Source organism: Cariama cristata, unplaced genomic scaffold, assembly GCF_000690535.1.
Source record: "Cariama cristata isolate BGI_N322 unplaced genomic scaffold, ASM69053v1 scaffold10913, whole genome shotgun sequence".
NCBI lineage: Eukaryota > Metazoa > Chordata > Aves > Cariamiformes > Cariamidae > Cariama > Cariama cristata.
In genome coordinates this window covers 74,410-99,690 of record NW_009607875.1, presented here as the reverse complement: position 1 = coordinate 99,690, position 25,281 = coordinate 74,410, and the positions used below count along the sequence as shown (strand labels likewise).

Here is a 25,281-nt window from a genome sequence, read left to right as displayed (position 1 = left end):
TGATATGCTTTAGATTAACACTAACCTAATCTATTTTTTGAAATTCAGATATACCTGAAATGCTTTAAACCTTACTGAATTATAATATCATATTATAAGTTATATTCAGATTAAGCATTTGTGCTTATGATACCATTTGTCATTGTTTTTAAGAACTCTGTACAGGATCATTAAACAAAACAACCACAGAGTACAACAAACATTTAACTCGCAAATACATTTTTAAATGTAAACTTCAACAAACACACACATTCAGTATCTGTTCTATGCAATCCTAGAAAAGTACACAGCAGCTGAATCATACTTGGGAATATGGCCTACAGTACAACAGCATATAGCTACTGAAATTCAAAAGCAGTAACAACTAAACCTAAGGCTTCAGATGAGCTCCATAAACTTTTAGAACAATAATAAACATCATTGCACAGGAAGATCATATGATAACTACATCTTCTGCAGTGAATGTCTTGCTGTCTCTCACAGGACATGCAAGTGGAATACTAGAATAGTAATTAATGACCTCCTCCAGCTCTTACTTGATTCCAGGTTTGCTACCTCTGGATTTAATGTTGCGGAATCAATGAGACTGCAGAACTCACTATTTTGAGAACTGAAACATGGGATTTATCTCTCAGGCATGTAATTTATGCCTCATCCCTTTATTCAACTAGAAAAAACACCCCTTCTTTATTGACATTGAGGAAAATCTAGGTTTTTTGCAACCGTCATCCATGTAAGGTGGAATGAATCCTACTCAGAGTGACTTAACACAGTTAAAAGGACTTCAAAGACTTCTGCAAAAGTGAAAGTAATTAATGAAGAATTTAAATTGGCTGACCAGCAATAGCCAGCGTAGGGATCCCTACACTATAATGGATATTAATTTGACTAGAATTGAAGTTAGATATTTTTACAAAGCACTGTTTTAGCATTAGGTAAGAAAGTCCGAGATACTATTAGATAATGTATACACAAAGACTTCAAAAATTTACGATCTGTACAGTTAGAGCAAAGAAACTGTGCATGACAGTAGGAAAATCTAAGACTGAGAAAATTTAGGCACTTACAGTAGACACGTGCATCAGAGGGTTAAAACTACACTAGCTTCTACTATACCTACTGGGCAGTTTTGTCCAGAAATCAGTACAGTAATAATATAGGAAACTGTCTCCTATTAGGCAATGTGAATTATCATCCATGGCAACAATTTTTCAGATAGTAAATGTTGACGAAACAAAACCCACATGTCAGAAGCTTTTAAGAAATTGCATGCACACTTAGAAATGGTGCTTACCTTATAGTGTGTAACACAGGCAGGTTTATAGGGATGCTCACTTTCTACAACAGCATAGTGATTGGAGGTAGTACAAGCTGAAAGCCCTTGCTCCGGTTGGTTTCCGGTGGTGCTGTCTGTCGACTGATTTGGGTTAAAAGCTGGAGGGGCATATTTCTGATTCAGAACTGCCACAGAAGGAAGTAACTGTTGTACTAGGCCAAAGACCTCAACAGCAACCTGTAACGTAACCATCACATGCAATAAAGTATTACTTATGAGTGGGTGAAAACAACACTCACAAACGTACATTTCTCTACAATGGTTGTTTTGGGTATTCTCAGAATATCACTACTAAAACTCATTCAGTCATTTTCCAATTCTGCATCTACACAAACCTGACAGAAAAAGCACCACTACATTAATCTCAAATACTCCTCTTGGAGACTTGCCAAAGCTGAAACAAAAATCTGTATGGAACTGCAAGATACCTTTACTAATACAGCTTCTACTAAAAAGCTGTAACATTAACAAACAATAAGCATGACTTGACAGAAAGCAAATACCGTACTGAAGTCATAGTCTAGTTATACTTTGTTTTATAACAACATTAATTTTTTTTTTAAATATTCAACATATTTTAATGCATGTAGTGTTAAGCATTGCATTGTTCCCTGTAATCTTTATGACATTTTCAACGGAGAGGAACACTTCTAAAGCAAAACATTTGGTTCTAAACACCAGTTCATCACAGTAACAAGGTAACTAAAATTTGAAACTATTTTTAATGAAATGAACGTGCTAGATTTTAAGTGGCCAGTCCTCTTTCTTCCCCCTTTAAAGAGAAGTCAGAAAAGAGCTTACAGTTAATGAAAAAGCCAATGTCTACTAGCTAAGTGTAAATCTAATAACAGATTTCAAGAGTGTTCCAAACCAGGCACATGGAAGAATGCTATGCCATTGAAAAGTAGGGTTATTTTTATTTACAGCTGACATCTTCCCATCTCTAAATTTGATAGAAATAATCTCAATGTAATGAGCAGCTACCAATATTCGTCAATGAGTCATAAATGTAGATCCTTCAAACTCCTTGTCTTTTCCTACTGTCATCTTTCCCTCTGCTTCCTTAAGGTATTTTTTTCATAATGTCTTCAATTTAAGTTAAAAAAAGAAGTCATTTTTAAAGCATGACATGTTTTTAAAATTCTTGACTCTTGGAAAATTCATAATGAGTCACGTGATCAAATATAAACCACTAATTCATAAAATCAGAAGAAATAAAGATGTTCAGATTTTCAGAATAAACCTTTTCCTTGTATAACATTCTTAAATTTCTTCAGTAATTTCTGTTGAGGAGCATACCTTGGGAATAGCTGCTGCTACTGGTCCTATGTAGGCTATTATGAGGGGAAGCAGCATTGAAAACAGACTGGAAGAGCTGAGTAGTTCTGGAATGTCTTCAGCTAAACAAAAAGAATTACAACACAGCTACTATTAATAAATGTACCATAGTTCAAAACACATCTGATTTTTCTGGTTTGCTTCTTGTAAGTTAAACTTCTAGTTTCTACACTAGTTTTTACTTCAAATTATTTTCATTATCTAGGCACTGTCAAATTCTAAACCTGCAAAGTTCACCTGAGATAAACATGCCATTATATACAGTTCTCTGTTAAAAAACTTCCTCTTAGAACATAATTGTATTGCATTCTTTGCCATTTTGTGAAGCTGTGTTCACACTTTCTCTGGTATAAAAGGTAGCACAACAAGCTCTTCCCAGCCCTCCAAATAAATTTCTACAGCACTATATAATATTCTGGACATTTTGACTAGAATGGTTGAAGATGGTAGCTTAAAACCACGCGGTTTTAAGGCTAATGTCTGTACTTCTCAAAAATGGATGTTTACGCGCTTATAAATGCATTACGTTCACCAGTCTTCCTGATTACCACCACTGTGCAAAACATACCATAAAATTTGGAACTGACTCATCATAGCATATCTTTTGGAAATAAAGAATCTTACACCTGCTAAATTGATGAGCAAATTTATATGAGGTATCTGCCTATGATATCTCAAGTGCAACTCAATGACTTAGAAAGTTACTCACAGATTGATACCTACAGGAACAAAAGGTTAGAAAAATTTTCTTTGGAAAGCAAAAGAGAAATATCACAGTTTTTGTATCACTGTTAATCTACTATTATCTCTTGCTATCAAAGAAAGAATTTTTGAAAAGTAAATTTTGAAAGTCAATTTTCAAAAGCCTTACCATCTACAGCAAGGGCCCTGTGCAACAGGTCTTTGGCTGCTCGTACAACAGCGCTCACGACAGAAAGAGCCCTGCTACAATTTTTATCTTCTTCATTAGCTTTGTTCAAAAGCTGTGATTGCAGATCTCCATCATACTCACTCCTGGATGGTGGATTAAGTTAAAGTAAGATCACAAAATACAAAATTATATTAAAAAAACATGACTGACTGATTTTTGGCATAGAAAAAGTAAAACAATTAATTTATGATCAAGCAATAAAGGAAACAATCAAAGAAACCACAGAGGATATTTTGGAGGCAGTGTCTTAGTGTTAGCCCTTTGCAATAATTTTATTTTTATTTGGCAGAATATATGAAAAGCATGTTTCTGAAACGTTTCTTTTGACTAGATGCCTTTCAAACCACAGAAATGTATTAACTGCTTTGCTCTTCAAAGCCCAACCACCTATCTTGATAAAAACAGAGTAATACTAAGTGCATCACAGAAACAAATAAAACTCTTTCAATGGATATTTCTGCAGTATCATAAGAGGGAAAAAGATTCTGCTTCCCTATTCTAAAGTTTAATTTTGGTTTTGAAACACAATCTTAGACTAATACTTAACAAATAGCTTTTTCTTGAAATCCATCCTGTATGTCAAATGAGATTCTCTTCAACAACATTATGCAGAAAATTACTTCAATAAGGTGTATAAAAGGTCTGGTTTGATTTGCTTTTTCAAAACAGTCAAATGATAATTATAAATTAATTGAAGCTGTCAATATGATAGTGATTAAACCTTGGCATAGACAACCAAAATCACTTAGTCAATATGTAATATAAAATTGCCCATTCTCTTTTGGATTTCTTACATTTGTCCAGAAAGATTTGATCTTTCAAAACATCATTCCAGAATATTAAGATTCCAGGACTGGGACCTCAGAATGCTCAAAAGCTTTACTTGGAGCAGTTCAGTGCACAACAAGGATATCTATTGTTCTCTATGACTTAAATTAATCACTCTTACAAGAAATTATTCTGTTTTTTTTTCGTGAATGTGTCCTAGAGTTGTAGTTTTGCTGTCAGCCTCAAGCCTTTTTAATTTGAATTTATTAGTTACTGACAGTGGGTGCAATTCCAACTGGGTACTTTTCCAATAAATCCTTCCAAAGCATTTCTGCCCTTATCAGAAGTGTGTTAACACACTTCTTTTGGTATGGCCGCCTTTGGCATTTGCATAAGCAACAATTCTATTTGTATTTGAGCATCCTTCAAACAAAATTGAGTGTGAATCTTACAAGATCTGTTCTATAATAGTTGACTAAACATTTGTTCCTTTACTGTAGACAAATCAAAACTTCAAGTCATTATATAGCAAATTGGGAATCCTCAAATTGACTAGGTCCATAACTATAGTCATCCATCAGATAACACTTAAGTTTCTGTTGTCCAAGCAAACTACAAAAGACACTGTGATTACAGGTAGCAGCCTGCAAATTTTCCAAACAAAACTTAATTTATTCTGTAAAAGTTCTGAGTTGTGCCATTATGGTCCTTCAAAAGCTTCTTAGAATTTTATCACAGTTGAAACAAAAAAACCCTGAGACTGTTCTGATCTGAAGACAGCACTTTGGTGTGGGTTTTTGCCATATGTTAACTTAGTAATAAGTTAAAATGCCTTGAAGCTTCCGTTTACTTAAGTTTTATGCCCTTTGCTTCTCTGAAATCAAAGAAATTGTTATTTCTCCTTTATTCCCTCTTTTGCTTATATAAAAGCCAAAATTCTAAGAGTGGGAATAAATATTTTCTTTGCCTTCTGTGTTCCTTCCTACATAATATGATACTTCATAATTATGATACTTCATAATAAAATCCCTCCAAATGCTGGTGGAATTCCTTAAACAGAGATCTCCAAGATTCCAGGAGACTAAATCAAAAAAGTATCATGATATGCACCCCTGTAATTTCATTCTTTGACAAGCAATTACTGTTAATACAGACAAGCTGGATCTTTGAGTCTTTAAGTACAGCCAATCTCATGTTTTAAAAGAGTTTAAAACTATCCTCTATCTTCAAATACACTGTTGCTATAATTTTGCTGGCAACTTTATTTCTATTTCAGCTCCTTTAAAACTTTCTTAAGAGCAACATGTTCTTCAGATTGTTAGTCTAAACTATGTCACTTGTTTTAGCATTATTTACTTTATCCTTTTCATCTTTTATTAGGTAGGTACAGCTCACACATAATTAAATATCAAAGTAAATTACTACTCCTTTCTCATTTTATTCCTTGGATCTACTGTTGATCAGCCTTTTACGACAAAAATTGAGATTTGAGTAAAAGGTGTGACTTTTTTTGCTGTACAGATAATGGTAGTAATTCATATATTCAGGCGCTGATACATTTTTGAAAATCATGTCTTCGTATATATCAGGGTAAGCACCTCAAAAAAGAAAGCAATGCTTTCTGCAAAAGTATTACTTTAAGTGAATTCCTACTATCATCCTGAAAGGCTAAAACAAACCTTCCCTGCAGGACAGTCAGATGTTTCAATTGATTTTCTTCAGGCAGCTGCAGTTTCTTTCTTATACCTTTCAACTCTACAGTAAGAGAGAAGACAGTTCCTATATAAAGAGACCTTGCTTCACTATATGATACAATCCTTTCTGGCAACAGAGGAAGGAACTGAATAAAATCAGAGAGAGAAACATTCCAGTGAGTAGTCTCTCAAAAATCTCTTAGGTTATAGAAAAGACAAGGGATTGAAGCAGTCCATCTTACCAGTCCCCTGTATTTCAGCTTTAAAGCAGTAGACAATGGACTTTGTAAGAGAGGTCAACCATCAAATTATTTGCCAAGTCAAAAAGAGAACCTAAACCAAGTCTGGAAGACGCACTAGTACAACTGGTGTCCCAAAAACTGTCTTCACTAAATAATTTATGGCTGAAACTACACTGGAAGAACACAATATTACTGTTAAAGCTCTTTCCTCAAACACATTCCAGATGTATTTATTTCTGTTACTTCTCAAAAATAGATGTGGTATAATAGCACTACAATGGTTTGATTCACTTTTCTTAGAAATGGATCATGACAACACACAAACCTGTAGTAAAGAATCTGTGGAATTTGTCCTCGCGTTTGGTTTGTGCCATTACTGCTCAGACTACATGTACTAAATGTAAATGTTACACCATCTGGACACTGAACTGTGGTCATTCCTCCATCTCCATTGGCAGTCCGGCTTCCATAATTCCTCAAACGAACTGCGTATTTCACATTTTCCTTAAAAAGGAGAGCCAAAAATAGTAGACAGTATAAAACAAATATTTAAGTTATTCATGGTATTATGAAAGCTATTATTTTACAGTAATACTGGAGAGTCTGAAAAGTCCTTCAAAGCACTCCACAAATGAAATTAAATGAAAAAGACCCAGCATTTAACAGAAGTCAAAACTGTTCTGTGTTCCCAAATGATAGACCATAACTTAAGTAAAATATTAATTCTAATTACTTGAAGAGCGATCAGGTATCCAAGAAAAATTAGCTACCAAATTGCACAAACAAAAGTTGCACATTCAAGAATATTCTAAAATTAGTAAGCAATTACAATCTATCCTATGCTATTATAAAAATTAAGATTTAATTTATTTTTGCTGCCAAGATTTGAACTTTTCAGTTACAGGGTGAAACTGAGACTTTATAAAGCAAGTATGTCAAGGTCAACTTGTAAATTGTTTATTTTGTGTACACATTTATGTTGAACATTCTCATTTTTGTTATCAGAAAGTCATATGAAACCTACAGATGCGCACTTCTTTTATTTACCTTCAGTGGCACAACTTTGTCAAGTCTAATTTCAGCTATGTCACTGGGAGAATCATCTGTGGTGTAAGTTCCTTTAACCAACTCTAAAGATGTCCATCTATGAGAATGAGTTGAATCTCCAGTATGATCACTCTGATTCAAAGAAACAAAGACATTTAATACATTTATAATGTACATACAAGACACATTCACATAACTGTGCAAGTTGTGTTTTCTTGCATAAATTGTTACACACAGCATCACAAATAAAACAAAGCTGAAAAACCTATTCAGAGTCAACAGTAAAGCCTTTCTACTAAAAAGAAAATTACCTACACTTGCCCTTTGGAAGAGATTAGAACAGTCAGTTAAAGTCAACAACGCGTGTAAAAGAACTGAGGTTTTTCTTCATTACAAGAACACAAAATACAGTTCTATGCTTCTAAGAGAGTAGTTCAACAACACATGAAACATCCATAGCTACAGCCTGACCATGCTGGTACACTACTCCTTCAATTTTTCGTTTAAAATATTAAAACATTTTAATTTGGGCTCCTTTATTTCTTATTTTACTTCACAGTTTGCAGAGAAATAATTGGTATTAATTTACATTTAGTTCCAGGAAGTGAAAAGCCCATTGTATTTCAAATATTATTTGTAATTAAGTAAGATTTCAAGACCACAACCAAGATAAGGACCCTACTGGATATTGTATGTAGCTTGCAATACCACAAAAATCACCACCACAAACAAACAAAAAAACCCCTACTACCAGTGCACTGTTTTACTGGTAGGCTAGACTGTGTAATAATATTATAATATTACTTTGTAAAACATTTATGAAAAACTCCAAGGTTACTTCTATTCAAACTGTTTTCTCAAATAGAGTACTTACATCATCAACTAATACCTCCAACTCATACTCGTGAATTCCTCCGCCACCATAAACAGAAAATCCTACTACAACTACACCAGGTTTGTCAACGGAGAAACATATCGCATCAGGGGATCCATTCCCAGTATTCCAGCTTCTTCCCTGACTTGTTTTAGTGAATCGGTTTGGAGTGGATTTGACAGAATGGAGAGAGTTCAGCCCATCAACCTGTAGAAAGTTAAATACAAGCACCAGAAATAATTAACTGCTAAACATTAGACAACTTTAATAAAGCATAGTTAAGTGAATTAATTTACCAGATTTTAAAAGTCAATTGATAAAACATAGAAGATGCCACCACTGGGGCTTCTATTCAATATCAACTAAAAAGAAAAAAGAAAATATAATTCTGGTTAATTGGGAATTAACTAGGAATAATTAGGAATCTGATTCCTACTTTTTTTCAGGTATTTAAATATATATTTTACAGGATGAATTACCACAAAATATAGCTTAACTGTGCTTCAAGAAGAGTTAGGTATTTCTGCCTAAGGTAAGGTCAAGATTGAGAGGACAGATACAGATCTTACGTAATAGTAAAAACATCTTTAATCAAGATGTTATCAAAAGCTTGTATCTTTCTGTGAAAAAAGTCTGCTGGTAGTACAGACAGTGACATCCCTTCAATAAAATCAAATAAATTTCCATGATTTGATGATGTTATAGCCTCATGAAAGGGAACTTCTATGTCTGGTTATGAATCTCTGGATTTTAAGAAGCTGAACTCAGTACCACTCTCAATTTCAAATACAAAGCAAATAAACTGGAAAAAGTCTAATGATATAGACAAATAAAATACACGTATAATATTGAATATATAAAGGAATGTGTACAAGCAGTATCTTATATATAAAAGAGGAAGACACAATGCACAAACAAAACACATTATAAATTCTGACCCATAATCAAAATCAGATCGGATTAGAACATACAAGGCACCCATGATACCATGAAAGGCACAGAGACGCTCAGGTATGTGGCACTGCCTCCAGTGAGCACCAAACAAATATATTTTGAGTGTATATGTGCAGACATACATGCAAAAAAGAGAAGCACTCAAAAACAACTTTGCCATTTTGTACACAATCTGCAGTATTCTGCAGCCATAATGAAGTAGCTAATTATCAACAGTACTTCCCTAATATAGAGAACACAGGCTTTTAAATTTATGTTAAATATCCGAAAGCTACTGAGAACTGAGAATTCCAGCATCTGTGAAAGATCTGCACACCTAAAATTCCTGCCACAGCCTGTATCACATTCATAACATACTTGTCCTGAAAGACTTCTGGTAATGATTTTATAGAAGGTTTACCTCAGATCCTAATGCCGATGCTGTAAGCTCACTCACAATACTAGCAAGCAACCCACAGGTATTAGAAACCAGGTGTGAAGAGAAAAGTTCATTTTCTCTTCTAAGGCTGTTCCGTACTGGTAAAACAACAATGACCAACATCTTTTCCAGCACTTCCCGAAAGCTTGTCATCCCTGAAACATTTTCTTCACTCTGCATTAGGAAGAGAAACATGACAAATGACATTGTTCTTACTTCAAAAAAAAACCCACATTGATTTTCACATAGTATAAGCATTAGGTAATTGAAAAATCTGTGACTTCTTAAAAATAAGAAATATCTAGATGGTAAAAAAAAAAAAAGTTACAAATTCTCAGAGCTATCATGGTAAGTATTCCTTTGTCAAAAAAATGATTAATATTCTTAATTTCCAGAATGAGGTGGTGTTGCATTGGAAAGGTATCCTTTGGATATTGCATTGGAAAGGTGTCCTTCTCAGGAGACAGCTTTTCTTATAGCCCTTCTTGCCACACTATCTATAAGCATACGTTAGAATACAACAGATACAGAGCTACCAATGGAGTTCTTCATATCATTGTCTTCCCCATTGTCTACAAAGAAACTCAGAAGCTTTTTGGCTTTGACATTAGCAAACAATCTATCCAAACAGGTAAGATAAAACCAGTGGTGGCATGCTTATAAAAATAGTTGTTTCTTTACTGAATAAAGACTATGAAACAAATCTAAGCTTAGGCATCTACTGTGTCTCCTATCTAGTAGTGACATCCATTGTTTTTCAAAATAGTTATCTACACTGAAAGTCATTCCGAATAAGGAAAAATAACATCAGTTCTAGTGACGGAAACCAAAGGTTTGTCTTTCTCACCCTTTTGTCTCCCCAAAATATCCAAGTGAATCAAATGGGAAGACAATCAGGCCAAGTAAAGCTGTACAGATACCTATACAGAACTCTTTCTATCTTTAACAGTTAAGAGGCAGCTGTATCCAAGATAGAAATATTATCTTTGCATTTAATAGCTTTTGGTGATTTTTTTCTTCATTAATTTGTGCAGGTGCTTTCCAAGTCTGTGAAAGCTTTTTAGCATAATAATGGCCTACAGGAATATGTTCTACAGCTTAGCTGTGTATTTTATGAAGAACAGCAATCTTTTGAACTTACCTTTTGCTAAGGTCTCTTGGTTGCTCAAAACTTTTGGTATTGGAAGACTCAATAATTATCCTTTATTTACCTTTTGTGCATAATTCATAATTTTGTATTCTAAAGTGAAGAATACTATTTAGTAGTCCTGTATCATTGATCATCTTTACCTTTTTCATTCCTGTAAATCTATTCTGGAATAACAGAACCGCTAAAATACAGCATTCGAGAGTCCTTGATTAGGAAACTGTTTAATAACTTTTGATAGAACTATATGAACTGGGTTTCCCTTGTCCACCACCTGCTTGTTGACTCCTTTAAAAACTCCAGTTTGAGATATGACTTTTTATTACCAAAGTTGTGTTGACTCTTCCTTAAAACACTGAATCTATCCACATGGTCATTCTTGTGATCACATGAAAAAGCTGAAAAACTATTGCAGAAAAGACTATGCAATGGAAGACAACTCCAAACTATATTTCTGCCAATTTAATGTTCCAAAATAAAGAATAATTTTTGCTTAGACATTCTCTAAGCAAGAAATAATTGGAATATTTCAGACTGAAACATGAAAATTGGATAAAATAGTAAGTTTCGGAAACGAGCCCTTTAGAAAGAATGCAAGAAGGCAAATGCAGCTACATCCTTACAAAGCTAAAACTTCAACTTACAGAACTGTTTTTTGTTGTGAAGTAAAATAAGTTGACAAATTTTTAGAACGTATCCTAACCTGACTAAGTTTTTCCATGTGTGCAACCAAAAGAGGAAAACGATGGGCCAGAGCAGAGTCATTCTCAGTGCTGACTTGTTTAACCATTGATCGCAGCAATGCCTCTCCATCATAAGCAATTGGAAAGATTGAGGTCAGTTTTACTGAAGTATGGCAGAGAGCAGACATAACAGCAGCGAGAAGCCGGCTACTGGAGGTTTTGAAGTTTGCTTCCTGGATGTCCTAAAAACATAAAAAGAAATTAACAGAATGGCACCATTGCATTCAAAGCAAATGAGGGAGAAGCTACTTTTGAAAGGAACTTTCTGGTTTTAGAGTAATTGTAATTTAGAGATACAGTTTCATATGCTCTTAGCTTTCCTGTGAATTTTACTTTATCTCCTCTCACAAGCTTCCATTTAGATCTTTCAAATTGGAGTAATTGCAATTTCTCGGTCAACATATTTTAAAATAATCAACCCGTTTAAAATTACTTTTGAAATTATGGTACCCCTTGAAAACAAAGCACTTATTATAATTAATCAAACAACTTACTTAGAATAATATATTAAAGAACTGATTCTTCCTTGAATTTTTACAAGTTAAATGAATTTTCATGCAAAGAAGCAAATTATTTACATCTCACTGCAATCAATGCAAGCAAGCAACCACACTGTTTAGATGTGGGATGCTCCTTCACAATAAGCAAGATACTTAGAAGAAGGTTGTTCATTACAGAATAATATTGCCAGCTTCTCATGTATTTTGCTGGATCAGGGCACTGTTGTTACTTTTAATAATGAGAGATTACTCAAGTATTAGTGATGAGTATAAAAAATGTCACATGCATGCTCCTAAGCAACACGCAGCAAGAGTAATCACATATAAGGCATGGCCAAAACACTAAAAAAGTAGGTGCTGACAGTTACCAGCACCACAAATTTTCTTCACCGTACCACAGAGAATCTTACTGCTAAGGGAGACAGAAGTTCCTAGGCTGCTGTTGAACTTGGACACTTTTTAAGAAGCAAATCCAAAACTCCCCCCAAAAAAACTCAGAAAAACCCCAAACCAAAACCCAATTATTAAAAACACCAAACCACAGCAGAATTCAAGTTGCAAACCAGGATAAACACAGAAAAGGAATAAAGGTTTTAAACAGTGATTGGCTTCTCTCTGAGCAAAAGGGCAAGCCAAGTTGTAATATTTACTTGTGCCCCTTTAATGTACCTGGTCCAAACAATTCAGCAAGTCACAAAGACATGCCCACTGGAGAGCTGGTGTTGGATAAAATGAATGAAAGCAAGCTGTGAATGTATTATGGCATTCCTTTTACAGCTTCTAAAAGACTGAGAGGCTGACTGAGATATCCTTGTGGATCATTGTCCAACTTCACCATGCAATGATCAACTCCTTCAGACAAAATTTTTCTCAGCAAGGTCCTAGTTTTTCCGATGCAATCTGCTAGTTTGCTGGTTTCTTCTACAACTGCCTTAGCTGTAGCTAGAAGGTTACACAAAGAGGAACGTTAAATGTACAATAAATGAAACATTTTCATATTAAAATGCACATTTTACATGCAAATAAAACAACTATAATTTAGCAACATTGATGAATCTACATTCAGAGAAGCTAATTTCAAAAGGAAAACAGTGAAGGGTATTAAACTACATCAAAGAAACGTGAACATCAGAGACTTCCAATTTTCTGGTCTTTCATAATATATGCTGCATTTTAATATGAGCATTGTTAAACTACAGGCACATACTGTCTGTCAAATTTAAGTTGTGCTCATCACCAAAGCAGCTACTATGTACAGAAATGGGAAAAAAGAAGATATAAATAGTCCAAAAGAACTCAACTGTCAAGACAAACACGAAATTAACTTTAAAATACACACAAATTACAGTGTAAACATGTGGTGCTGGATGCTTGGTTATGCAGATAATTGCAAATATCCCATTTCCAACAGTAAGTCTCTTAATTGTTCCAATAAAACCATCTGTATAAGCAATTTCATCCTATAGCATACCCTACACAAATACTTAGATCAAATTTTGAATGTCCTGTAGATTATTATTTGGTGATAAATACAAAAAAAAATTAATTAAGAGGAATACCTGATATTGGATATATTTCACAGGTGTAAACTCTCAGCAACCTCAGGCAGCAAGTGCCCACAAAACGCAACCTTTCTAAATCCAAAAGAGTAGCAGTGTATTGGAATCCTTTAAGTCCACGCAGTTCTTCAACTCCTAGCACCAGTGTTGTCCAGCTCCAGTGAAGAATGCTCAATAAAGACTCAAAGCATTCCTATTTCAGGGTATGAAGGATACAAAAGACAGATTTTGTGTCAAAAAGAAAAAGTGAACTTTCAGCATCAGTATAAGATGAAAAGCAAATAGCATCTATATCCATGTTTATTATGAAAACGTATTTATGTCTATACATATCTACCATACAACACACAGTTCCTATTTGCTTAAGAATAAAAAAGAGAACTTAGGGAAAATTTCACTGTAATACCATGCTAAAAGAAATTTATAACATATGTTATAATATTATGTGTGTGGAAGTCTTTCAGTTATTTAAGACCTAACAACTGTTTGTATTCACCAGTAATACAGATTTTTCAGTAAATTTTACTTGCTTGTTCTGCACATGAATAGCGTATCACCTACTTTTAACAGAATACATACTTGTCATAACAATAAAGACTTCTCAGGGCTGTCTTTGCTTTGTTTTTAAACAGTTAGGATCTGCAGAATCATAGGAACTATATCACATTTACACTACTTAAACGTTCAACAGATGCAAAATAGTCCACAAGAAATTTAAGGATTTAAGAAGTTCTGTTTGTCAAAAAATTTGTTTTTACTATTATTAAGTGTGGTTGATAGTTTCATAAAGTTGTACCTCAGAAGGCAAACTACAAATATTTGGTACTGAATACCTTCAAGCTGCAGGTACACTTTCAAGCTGCAGCAATCAAGCTGATTGTTCAAAGTTAGCTATAAAATGCCAAATGCTCCAGAAAGCCAAAACTCTCCTCTTACCCCAATTCAGATCTATAGTGAACGATAACAGCAGTAAGATAATAAAGAGGAAGGATACAATGTGAAGTATTAAAAGTCATAGGAGTTCATAGTTTAATGCAAATATTTTTAAGCAAACATATATTAAGAGTAGCGATTAGATTACTAACAATGCAAAACATTTCTAGAAGAAACCTGAACAGGAGAAGATCATCCTGATCATTTAAGCATACTGAAGAAATAGAGAATACATAAATGAGAGAAAGCAACCTGGTTAAGAAAATTGGACCGCGAGCATCCATATGGAGGCAGTAACTTCAATTTAACTATCAGTTGAGAACACTGACAGTACATGTAACGCAGTATAAAACATAAACCAGGATGGAACTGAAAATAAAATAATCATTGCTTGTAACAGATAAGGAAGGGACTATACTTCAAAAACAGGAAGTCGGGATTGGCCATATCCTGCATGACAATAATGCATTTAAACTTAACACAGTATTCCTCAAAATTTGAATAAGCTCTTTGAACTGTAAACTATCTTCTATTAATAGTTGCAGTTCACTGTGCCTATTAATACTCCTTACCTCAGCTTATCAAAGTTTAACTAAATGCTATCTGGTCCTCAATGTATACTGAAATGCATCCAAAGGAAGATGAATCTCATCAATGACTAATTAATGACAGTAATTTAAAAGCCATGGAAGACAGCTTATAGTAAAGCTCCATCAAAACTCTAAAAAGCCTGCTAATATTAATTTCTTCACAGGGAGTAAGGCTTGTACATTGAATACCAACCAGTAAACATGAACTCAGCCCCACACCCCTCCAAAAAACCCCCAAAACTAAGTAGCTCAACCTTGAAAACATTTCTAGGCTCTCATCCTCAGGTCAATACCAGGCTTAGCTTAGATTTAAGTTTACATCTGAAATCTTCAGAAAAAATTAAAAAACTATGATGTTCTATATACCAGTGTACCTAACTTCTCCCTGATACAGCAGACAGAAAAAAATAATTAGTTATTTCCACATGTACATCTTTCACTTTTCTAAGCATGAATGAACTTGCAGGAAACACAGAGGATTCTTGATAATACTCACCACTGAGACAGTTCTGGCAAAAGATCTCTTTAAAATATGAACAGGTTCACTGGTTTGCTGTTTTCCTTTGGATGCACTGCCATCACTTGTTGGTAGCCTGGAAGAACAATTTAAGAACTGACTCGAAATCTGTATTTTTTACTTTTAGCAATTCTTACTGTTTGTATTGTTCAAGTAGAACAAAAGTTGAAGAAAAGCTTAAGGTAATTATCCAAAAAATGTTCAATTTCAGCATAACTTCCTCCAGTTCCTAGTCCTTGTAGATCAGTAATCAAATATCTTCAGTTCTATTCAACTGGCAAAATTGTGACAATTAATAATAAAGTTGAAATTTAATTACATATGAAATTATTGCAAAACACTATTTTTGTGGAGGTAAAAAATACTGGCAGCACCTGTTACTGCAGCACCTTTCTTTTTGTGTCACTCATGGCTCTTCAGCCATATCCTTCCTTCAGAGGCCCCAAGGCTTGTTTATCTTTGGCTACAGCCATCTCTCCATAGAAATCACTCGAACAATTAAGAGGGTATGCCAGGACTTTACATGCATCAGTCAAAATGAAACCTTCCTCTGGAGAGACAGGGGTCTATGGACACAAAGCTTACCAGCAGAAGTGAGCTGTGCTGATAAGGGATCCTGAAAAGGACATGCTTAGAAAGGACATTGCAAGAGAAGTGGTATGAAGAAATCCCGAGTTTCAGAATCAATGTGAGGCAAGGGTGAATATATACATATATTAAAAAAATATAAAAATTAGGTCTTGTATATTTTTCAGATTTCCTCAGGTATATATTAGCAATACAGTGAAAGAGTTCGTGCTTTTTAAAACAGAGTTACGTAACATTTATTATGGGAATAACAAATTTATGGTTAACTTACTGTAAAGCACAATTAGTTGTTTGGGGGTTTTTTTGTTTGTTTGTTTTGGTTTGGTTTTTTTTTTGTTTGTTTGTTTGGTTTGGTTTGGTTTTTTTTCATTAAAATCACCTGTTTGATAGTATACTAGTCCTAAACTGAGGCCTACTAAATAGAATATTTCCCAACTAGCAAAAAGATGAAGATGAAATCATGAGACTTTACAGAACTAAATGAAAATCGCAGAACATAATATGTGAAGAATGACTGCCAGAAAAACTGCAAAGAAATAAATGAATTTATTACTTTTCTCAAAGACACCAAGTTTTCCCTAAATTTTTCAGATACTGATTTCCTTAGCTTAATACAATAATAATTTCATGAAACATACGCTTACTTTAACAAGGCTTCTGTTTAAAAACCCATGTCAATAAATTGTTCTAAATAGAGGTCAAAATATTACCTGTATAGTAACTGTGGGATCTGCCCTGCATTAACATCTGTACCATTATTTGATTTCTTGGAACTTTTAAACTGAAATACCACACTGAAAGAGAAATAATCCAATTACTATTCAAGCAATATTAGATCTTTTCTTTTGCGTTAAAAAATACTGAAAAAAAATATACCCATCATCTGTAGTAATAGAGGCCTGTCCGTGAGATCCACAATCACTGCTAGGTCCTGACACTCTTGCCCAGGCTACATACCACCAGCCAGCTTGTAGGAGTACTGGTTCATCAAACATCATTGCATACTTCTCTCTGGGAGAAGCACATTTTGAAAAAGATATATGTGAATGAGAGTTCAGATTAATCTTTAACGAATTACACCCTACTTATAAAAGAAAATTGAAAATTAATGGAATTAAGTTATTAATGTAAAGTATGTTTATATTCAAACTTTAAAAATATTTCATTTAAAAATATTGTAGTAACTAAAAAAATAATAATTCAGAAGGACCTATAAATGTCTAAGTCTCGCTTGATCTTGCATTTTGAAACAATCAGATATCAAATGCCAATTAGAGTAAGGAGAGATTAAGTTAAATTAACACACACATACACAATTACATTTAATACATAATACTGCAAGTAAAGTATTAAAGTATTAATTATATACTTCTAATTCAATTTCAGAAAATTTTTGTAAGTGACAAGAGCTTATTCATAAATTCTTAGGAATCACACATGAATATTTAAGAAAGTAATCTTATATATATATTTAGGTGTACTGATACACAAGAATTAAACCTAAAATAATTATTCATGGATGATTTGAATGTTAAATTATTTCATAACAGGGAATGCAAAAGCAGCTAAAACATGGCTAACCCTATCCATATGCACAAAATCTTTCAAGGAATAACTGCTTGTATTCTAATGAGCAGAAGCACAATAACCCTTCTTTTGATGTTTTATGATAATTTTGCATTGCAATAAGCTTAATGATGAGTTGTTTAATGCAAATACCCATTTGTGCTTTAAAGCATCCTTTTGATAGAAGTATTCAAAAGAGCTGCTGCAACGTTTTGTCATCTTGTCATCACAGGAATACGGGATATGTTACACAAGAGCAAGTGTGAGATGATTTTTCCTTCTTTTAATTTAGTATCATAATGGTTTGATGAGGTATTTGGTGTTTTACTACTTTACCCAACACACTTTGTTTGAGTCTAAGTTTTATATCACTTGCTGCAAACTTGTGATTTTTAAAATGTGTATGAAGAAAGTAAAAATAAAGATCAAGAAGTAGGTAGTGGTAGGTAAGGAAAAAATCTTACCTAGCAGCACAATCATATGCTAAGACATCTGTTTCAGCAAGAAGGTCTCCATCAGTTTCATGGTCCCCCCCATCTGGACCCAATTCAAACAACTGGTGGAGTAAGAAAAAAGGTAAAAATACGTCTTAGGTGTTAGAAACCTCATAATACCACTTTTCCCTGTCTTGCATTCTGGAAACAACTTCTACCTCTGGAAACTTCTACTACTCTTCTTCCCCCTTCCCAAAAGTAACTGCTAGTTACTATGACTGACAGGCAAATTCCCATCTGGAAGTCAGGATTTTGTAATACCATTAACTGTTAAAAATCAGCACTTGACACTGACCTCCCAGCCTTATGCCCAGATACATTCTTAAGTGAAGAAACTCCCTAAATCTTGCAGGCAAGTCAAATGCAGATCACCTAAAAAAGGCAAAGTTGGGCAGAAGGTGCAGGCTTTCCATCATAGGTTGAAATGAACTGAAGATATACCCAACTCCTCTGGAAAGGGACAGCTTGACTGTTTAGCAGAGCTAGTCAATAGTGTCATAAACAGTTGGCAACTAGGATGAAAGATTATACCTGTTTCAAAAGAACTTGATTTCTTTCTTAGTCAAAACTAATTTCTACAGTCTGATGAGTTTGAAAAAGGACCACAATACATGTCTATGAGTTCTCTTGCAAACGCCTACGTAATACACAGTTTATCTGTGGTAGGACTGGCAAATCTTATCTTGGCTATAAGCTAACCTTAGACAACCAGAAACAAATTGAAAAATTAATACCAGAATGCTGCCATAGGGTTACTATCTTTAGTATTTAAACATTAGTCATGCTTCTTTTTTTGTTACATTTCTTGGCTTTCCTTAATCATTTGCAATTCTCAGGCACTGTGTTAAACTAGAATAAAGTGCAACTATCTATTTTGGATCTCCTGTTGTCTTGTGTAAATGTTAGTGCTAAGCATATGCCATCCATTTCCCTAAAACAAACCTTAATACCTATTCATCTGAAAATAGAAAAAGAAAACTCAATAACCCACTAAATGACAAGTAACAACAATAACATGTTCCTAACATACACAGCTAATATAAATCTCAGACAGATATTAGATCCTGCCTTTACAATGTCTTTTGAGGAGTTTCTGAAATCCTTATTAAATGCAGGGACAGAAGCTACTTATCAGAAACCAGAGCTCTGTTATCACACTGTGTATTTAAGTGAGTTTCTTTATCCAAAGCCAGGTTTATTCATTTACTTATTCATTTTAAGTCAGCACACATGTTCCAGTCTTAATCAACCTTACATTAGGCACAAAGCAGAGTTAAGTATGTTCGGTGCCATTCACTCTCAGTTGAAGAATCCCAGCTGAGCAGCTATCCAGAGAGCAGTCTGAGAAAGAAGTGGTAGGGACAGCAGGAAGCAATCGCTCAGCTGGTACCAAAGGAATTCCGGCTACTGATAAGCACTCTTCTTTTTATTCTTGAGCAGCAGTCCCTCATGTATCCTGGCATAGGACATGATTCTAACTTGAAGCCCACAACACCAATTTTCTGCAGGCGGACCTCTGAGCTTTGTGTAAATAGATCACAGAACCATTTGACTCACTACCTTATCTGCTAAAGACACCTGTAAGATGGCATAGCATTTAGTGAAGGTAAGAATGGGCCAATTCTTGACAATTAAGAATAGTAATTCTCAGATCTCTACTTCACCCACCTTCCCTGCATACGGTTCCTTACTTCTCACTGAGAAGCCTTCTTCTAGTTCTATTACTAATGTTTTTAATATACAGTATACATTCATCAAGAAATAAAATTAATCATGGTTTTAGGTGGCTTAAACATGGTTTAAGTTCTGATTTTGAGACATAACATTGTTTAAAACAAAACCAAAAAAATTACCTTTATTTTAGCGGTGTATTCACCCCTTCCTCCAAAAAGACCAAGCCCACCTAACAAAATGTCCGTATCAGCACAGAAACGGATAGCTTCTACTGAGTGGGCTGAATAACCCCAGCCTCCTCCATGACCTGCAGAAAAAAAAACAACAAAAATACAGTTGATCTATCTTAGTCTTTCGTTCTGCAAGCCTGATCAGCTTGTGCTATAAAATTTTAATGTGTACATACTTTCAAATCTGTTAACAACACTATAGTCTTCTTTAGAATAAACTTTCATTACTGCTTGAGTCTCCTCTTCTGTGTTTGCCACACCCATTTTTAAGTCCTGCATTGCAGCCAAAGTATCAAGACAACCTAAAAGAAAGCAAAATCCAAAAGAACTCACAATTTCTTACTGTTGATTATTATCAGTGACATGGAAATGAATACTATTTTAAAAGATCAAAGCAACCTAGCTCTTTTGTCCCTAAACCACACATACGCTATCAAATATCATTACAACTTTGATTAGGTCAAGGGTCGCTGCTGTAGAATCTCGAGGTTCACTATTGAAGATCAATTTCATTCATTTTATTCATTTTCCAGAATAACCAGAAATGTGATTAAATAGAGTTTGCAACTTTTCCAATGGTGAATAAATCGTCAGCAACACCTTCTTTTTTTTCCTTTTTACATTTCCCATATTACCAAAAAACATCGGTATTTGGTAAGAGAGCCTTCATAAAAGGCATTTTGTTTCACATACACGGGTACCTAACATGCCTTACTCCGACTCAGACAAAACAAGTACTGTTCAAATTAAAATCTATCACATTTCTAACACACAATGAAGGGAGCAGGACAAGGAACTGATCACTCATCACAATCAGTGAGCTAGTGAGCTAAGATAACTTCCAAAGTTGTGCTTTGAAGCATTGAGTATGTTGTATATGGCCAGTTTATGCAGGATTATTTTTTGTTTTGGTAGGCTTTTTAGACTACAAAAGGAAATCATATTACTCTTAGTGCCACATTATATAAAACTGCAAAGAGTAAATTCTAATTTTAGATACTGTATTTTCTTCAAAATAAAAAAAGCTTTTTAAGAGCACTTTTTTCCTGTTTTTTGAAGACTCTAGGTTAACTTAACAATTCTGACTTTATTCTGAAGACTGTCCAAAAAGATCATCTAGGAAGTTCTCTTACTTTATTATGCTGACCTCTAGTAGCAGGTTCCATCAGAACTCTAAAATCCTCTAGCATCATTAAGATGGCAGAAGATAACTATTTTAATTAAAATTCATGCATATCAGCCAGATCGTAAGCATTAACAGCAATTGTGCAAGATTACAAAGTAAAATTTTAACTCAAAGTAGTCAGAAAGCTGTTTGATTACAATTAATTTATATATTAAATACAGTTTCTTTATTTCATCTAAGCTTCTGACTCATCAACTATAAATGTATACCTAGAATGTGCAAAGCTGCATGAGATCTGGTGGTCAGAGCTTTGGAACCTGTTGGTAAAGCAAGTTCTGGACTCAAAATACTACACCGGGATTGCATGTCTGGAGCTGAGGGAAGTCTGGAATCGGCAACTACTGCATTGTAACTCCACAGTTCCCTAGCATTTGGTCGAAACCTAGAGCAAGACAAAACAAGAGTAAAAAAAAAAACCCTTTCACCTACTAAAATAATACAAAAATCTAACTGATAATTAAATTTTATAAGCTATTTAAGATGAAATTTAGATCTGTTAGTACAAACTCTTAAAATTGAACATCATTACACCAAATATATATCAACATTACTAGCTTAACACACTAGCAAATGGAAAGACACAAAAACATCCTTATTGTACTTCAAGTTAAACAGTCATATTACAGGTTTACAAGTTTCAGAAAATGTTACACACTTTTCAAAGCTAACAAATATTAGCACAGTATAATCTATTAAGAAGCACGAAGTAACTAGCAAAGTACTAGATATAATGGCAGATGTGCTTAAAAATGATAAAGATGCCAAGTGAAAGTAAAAAGGTTACTCACCTTCAAATAAGAGCAAAAAGGTCTTGAGAAATCCAACATATTTTGTTTGGGCTTTTTAAAATGGATAACATCACCATATGAGTTTTTAAGGGATTATAGAAAAGGACAGCATAAAGGGGATACAAAGACTTTCTATACTATAGATTAACATGGAGAAAAAGAAAACCAAAAAAATGAAGCCTTTCTAAATGACTGCGTAAAAGGAAAAAACAGTTACAAGACATAGGACTCTTGGAGTGCTGAATAAGCACAAAAGGAATTTTCACTTGGTATGCTGTTCTAAAAATCCAAATGGGGCTAAGATGGTCCAACTAATGAAGAAATAAATAGTTTTAACTAAAAATATTATAGGAGACCATATGTACTCAGGATTTCAACAAGTTAGCAACATTCAAGTTTATACACACACACAAAATTATTTAACCACTTGAATTTCACTACTGCCTGAAAAAGTAAGTCACAAAGCTGTGAAGAAAATCTTTAAAATCTATGTAATCAAGAACGCCATCTCTCTGTATAGAGAAACTGCCCCCTTCATTTACATAGGCATGAATTAAAATGCCCAGGAATAGTAATATACCAAATATTTCACTACTAATAGGCATATTTATTAACCTGTATCTTCTTTAGACTGTTTTAATATTGCTGTTAAACAAGAATGGGATGTAACACAGAAATAAATCTGCACAGACTCCAAGAATCCATTCTTCATCTAAGTATTTAAGCCCTAGATTTAGTTCTACAGTCCACAAAACTCTGCAAAACAATAAAATACCTCAACTGACATTTATCCATAATTATAACTTTAACACACGACACTGAACTTCCTCAAGCTGAATAACCACCTTAGTGTGCTACATCAAGTTGAGTGTCATCACCTTTTCTCCCCTAAGACTTGCTGCTTTCCCTTGGCCATTGATAACCACATTTTTCACAAACTGAGTCTTTCAGTATGTTTAATCATGCTGATAATATCATGACCAAGACCTTTAAGGGATGTGGTTGCTACTCTTCCTTATTTCAAATCTCAGTATAATTTAAGCAAGAACTGGTACCTAGCTAATGAGATTTAAACAATCCCAGGGATGTGCTAAATGTAGAACTACAGCCATCCAAGGAACTTCAGACGTCATAAAGGAACATGCCTAGCAAATACGCATGCTTCAACGTTAAGAGGCTATTAAGTTCTTGTACCTCAATTTTGGATGAAGATATCCAAAGTCGGATGCAAGTAGCCTAAGGGCACAATGATCTTTTAAAGATATGATCCTACATGATACTGTCTTTTCCAGATAAATGCAGACTAGCTGGTTCCCTGCTTTATTCTAGCTGTAAGTGATTATTCTTATTTTGCCTAAGTCTTCAAACAGTTTAAACATCATTCCTCACTTGCACTCAGAAGAGAGTTCAAATTTCTCTCCCACATCCTGACTAGCATAGCTTTTAAATTATTATAGAAGAACTGGATGTTATGATTCTGCTTTGGAACAAGGGCTTATGATCTATTCCTGCTCAAAGACTCCACTGAAAGCAACCACCCCAAAGACTATGAAATAAATACAACAGTAATTTGAATGTCTATGCCATCTAAAGAAGTATCTATATTTTGACCTCTCAAAACGTCAGAACTGAAAAGAATACTATTACTCTATCCCTTCGCCTATTCAAGTCTTAACTGCTAATACCCGAGAAAAGGATGAAGATTTAAGACACAAGGCTGTGGAAGCTGGGTATGGCAAGAAAATTATTCAGTGAAGTGTTAAGCAGATGTGAGGAAAGTGAGGGAAGAATAAAAAGAGTAAGTAAGTGGAATAGATTGGGGTTCCCCGAGCATCATGAAACTGGAATGAGAATGATGCAAAAAAGAAAAGAAAAACAGAAAATCTGGGCAAAAGAAGATGTTTCTTTTGGGCTTACTTGAACAAATCATCCAAAAAATGTGAAAAAAGATACATGGAAGACTAAAAATTATTTTTTCATTTACTAGGGAAATAAGCATAATCAAAACTCCAGCCTCCCAAAAGATTTTAAAAAAGATTTCTATACTACAACTTTAATAGCTATAATCCACACTTGCCTCCAAATAACATCATAGACAGGATCCAGACACACACCACAACCTTGAAGGTCTTCCTGCTCAGAATCATTGAATGTTTTGCAACTGCCATCTACTTTGTTTATCAGAAGACATTTAAAAGGAGGAGGTTCTGATATTGAAGCTGGTACCAAACCTAGATCAGGGAGCAAAAAAGCAGAAAAACATGAAGACTCCACTCATCATGTGGCATTTTCTATGCATGAAGTATTAATGCAGTAGGGAAGAACAGATATACCGCTACAGCAAAAAATAAACCATACTAAGATTTAAGTGCAAGAAAACTTTAGACTTTTACATTCTTATTTTTAATAAAATTAATTTCTAAAGGAGCTAGGATCACCATGTACAGTATAACTAGAAAGTCAACGTATTTTCATTCCCTCCATTCACATTTTTGACTTGTTGCTCCTCTATTGTTTGCATAACTGAAGCTATTTTTTCTCCAATACTTCTATAAGCATTTAAAATATTATAGAAGAGTACTTGCCTATTATATGCCTGCTTGCAAATATCTCTGATGTAGCAAGCACATGAGAATTAATGAGAGCTTCGTCAATTCGGAGAAAAGTCTGGTCTCCACTCGCTCCAATCCATGTTGCTTTGCGTCCATATTTAGAGCCTATATTAGGCATAGGTGCTGGTTTTGCATTCCAGTAGGGCATATCCAGAATTGGTCTACCAAGCTGACCTTTCTATAGAGAGAATGCAATAATTAGTAAGTAACAGTAACAACAAGTATCAAAGATGAACAAGTTACTTCGATAGTTTCAACATACAAAGTTAGTAATCTGGAAGAGAAAGTTTACCACAAAATTACCTTCAAAAAGCAATGGTTACTCTAAGTGAAGCGTTACACATTTAAATACAAGGAACAAGCTATTGACAGATATTCTCCTCCTTATTCAGTTAGGTTTTTGAGTGAACTTTTTTTTTAATGCAACTCCAACTCTCTACAATCCTCCTTTCCATCTTCAGAATCAAATATAAAAGCATTATTCTCCTTCAATACTCAATATCCAAATAACTTAAATACTAAACAAGGAATGAATTAATAGCGAGGGGGGGG

The 25,281-nt window shown here is 34.2% G+C and overlaps 1 protein-coding gene across 1 annotated transcript in view; it reads right to left on the bottom strand.

Annotated features, from left to right (window-relative positions):
* LOC104159092 (E3 ubiquitin-protein ligase MYCBP2-like) overlaps positions 1 to 25,281 on the bottom strand; it is a gene marked incomplete at both ends in the record, with an annotated part of 91,874 nt that overhangs the window by 15,448 nt on the left and 51,145 nt on the right. The window contains 20 exon segments of the mRNA XM_009696910.1: positions 1,295 to 1,513; positions 2,636 to 2,736; positions 3,546 to 3,688; positions 6,635 to 6,813; positions 7,357 to 7,488; positions 8,231 to 8,437; positions 9,585 to 9,776; positions 11,453 to 11,674; positions 12,662 to 12,764; positions 12,766 to 12,934; positions 13,552 to 13,744; positions 15,571 to 15,667; positions 16,890 to 16,973; positions 17,056 to 17,190; positions 18,210 to 18,301; positions 20,093 to 20,220; positions 20,320 to 20,445; positions 21,539 to 21,711; positions 24,195 to 24,348; positions 24,703 to 24,907. Coding sequence (XP_009695212.1) covers positions 1,295 to 1,513; positions 2,636 to 2,736; positions 3,546 to 3,688; positions 6,635 to 6,813; positions 7,357 to 7,488; positions 8,231 to 8,437; positions 9,585 to 9,776; positions 11,453 to 11,674; positions 12,662 to 12,764; positions 12,766 to 12,934; positions 13,552 to 13,744; positions 15,571 to 15,667; positions 16,890 to 16,973; positions 17,056 to 17,190; positions 18,210 to 18,301; positions 20,093 to 20,220; positions 20,320 to 20,445; positions 21,539 to 21,711; positions 24,195 to 24,348; positions 24,703 to 24,907 — 3,054 coding nt within the window.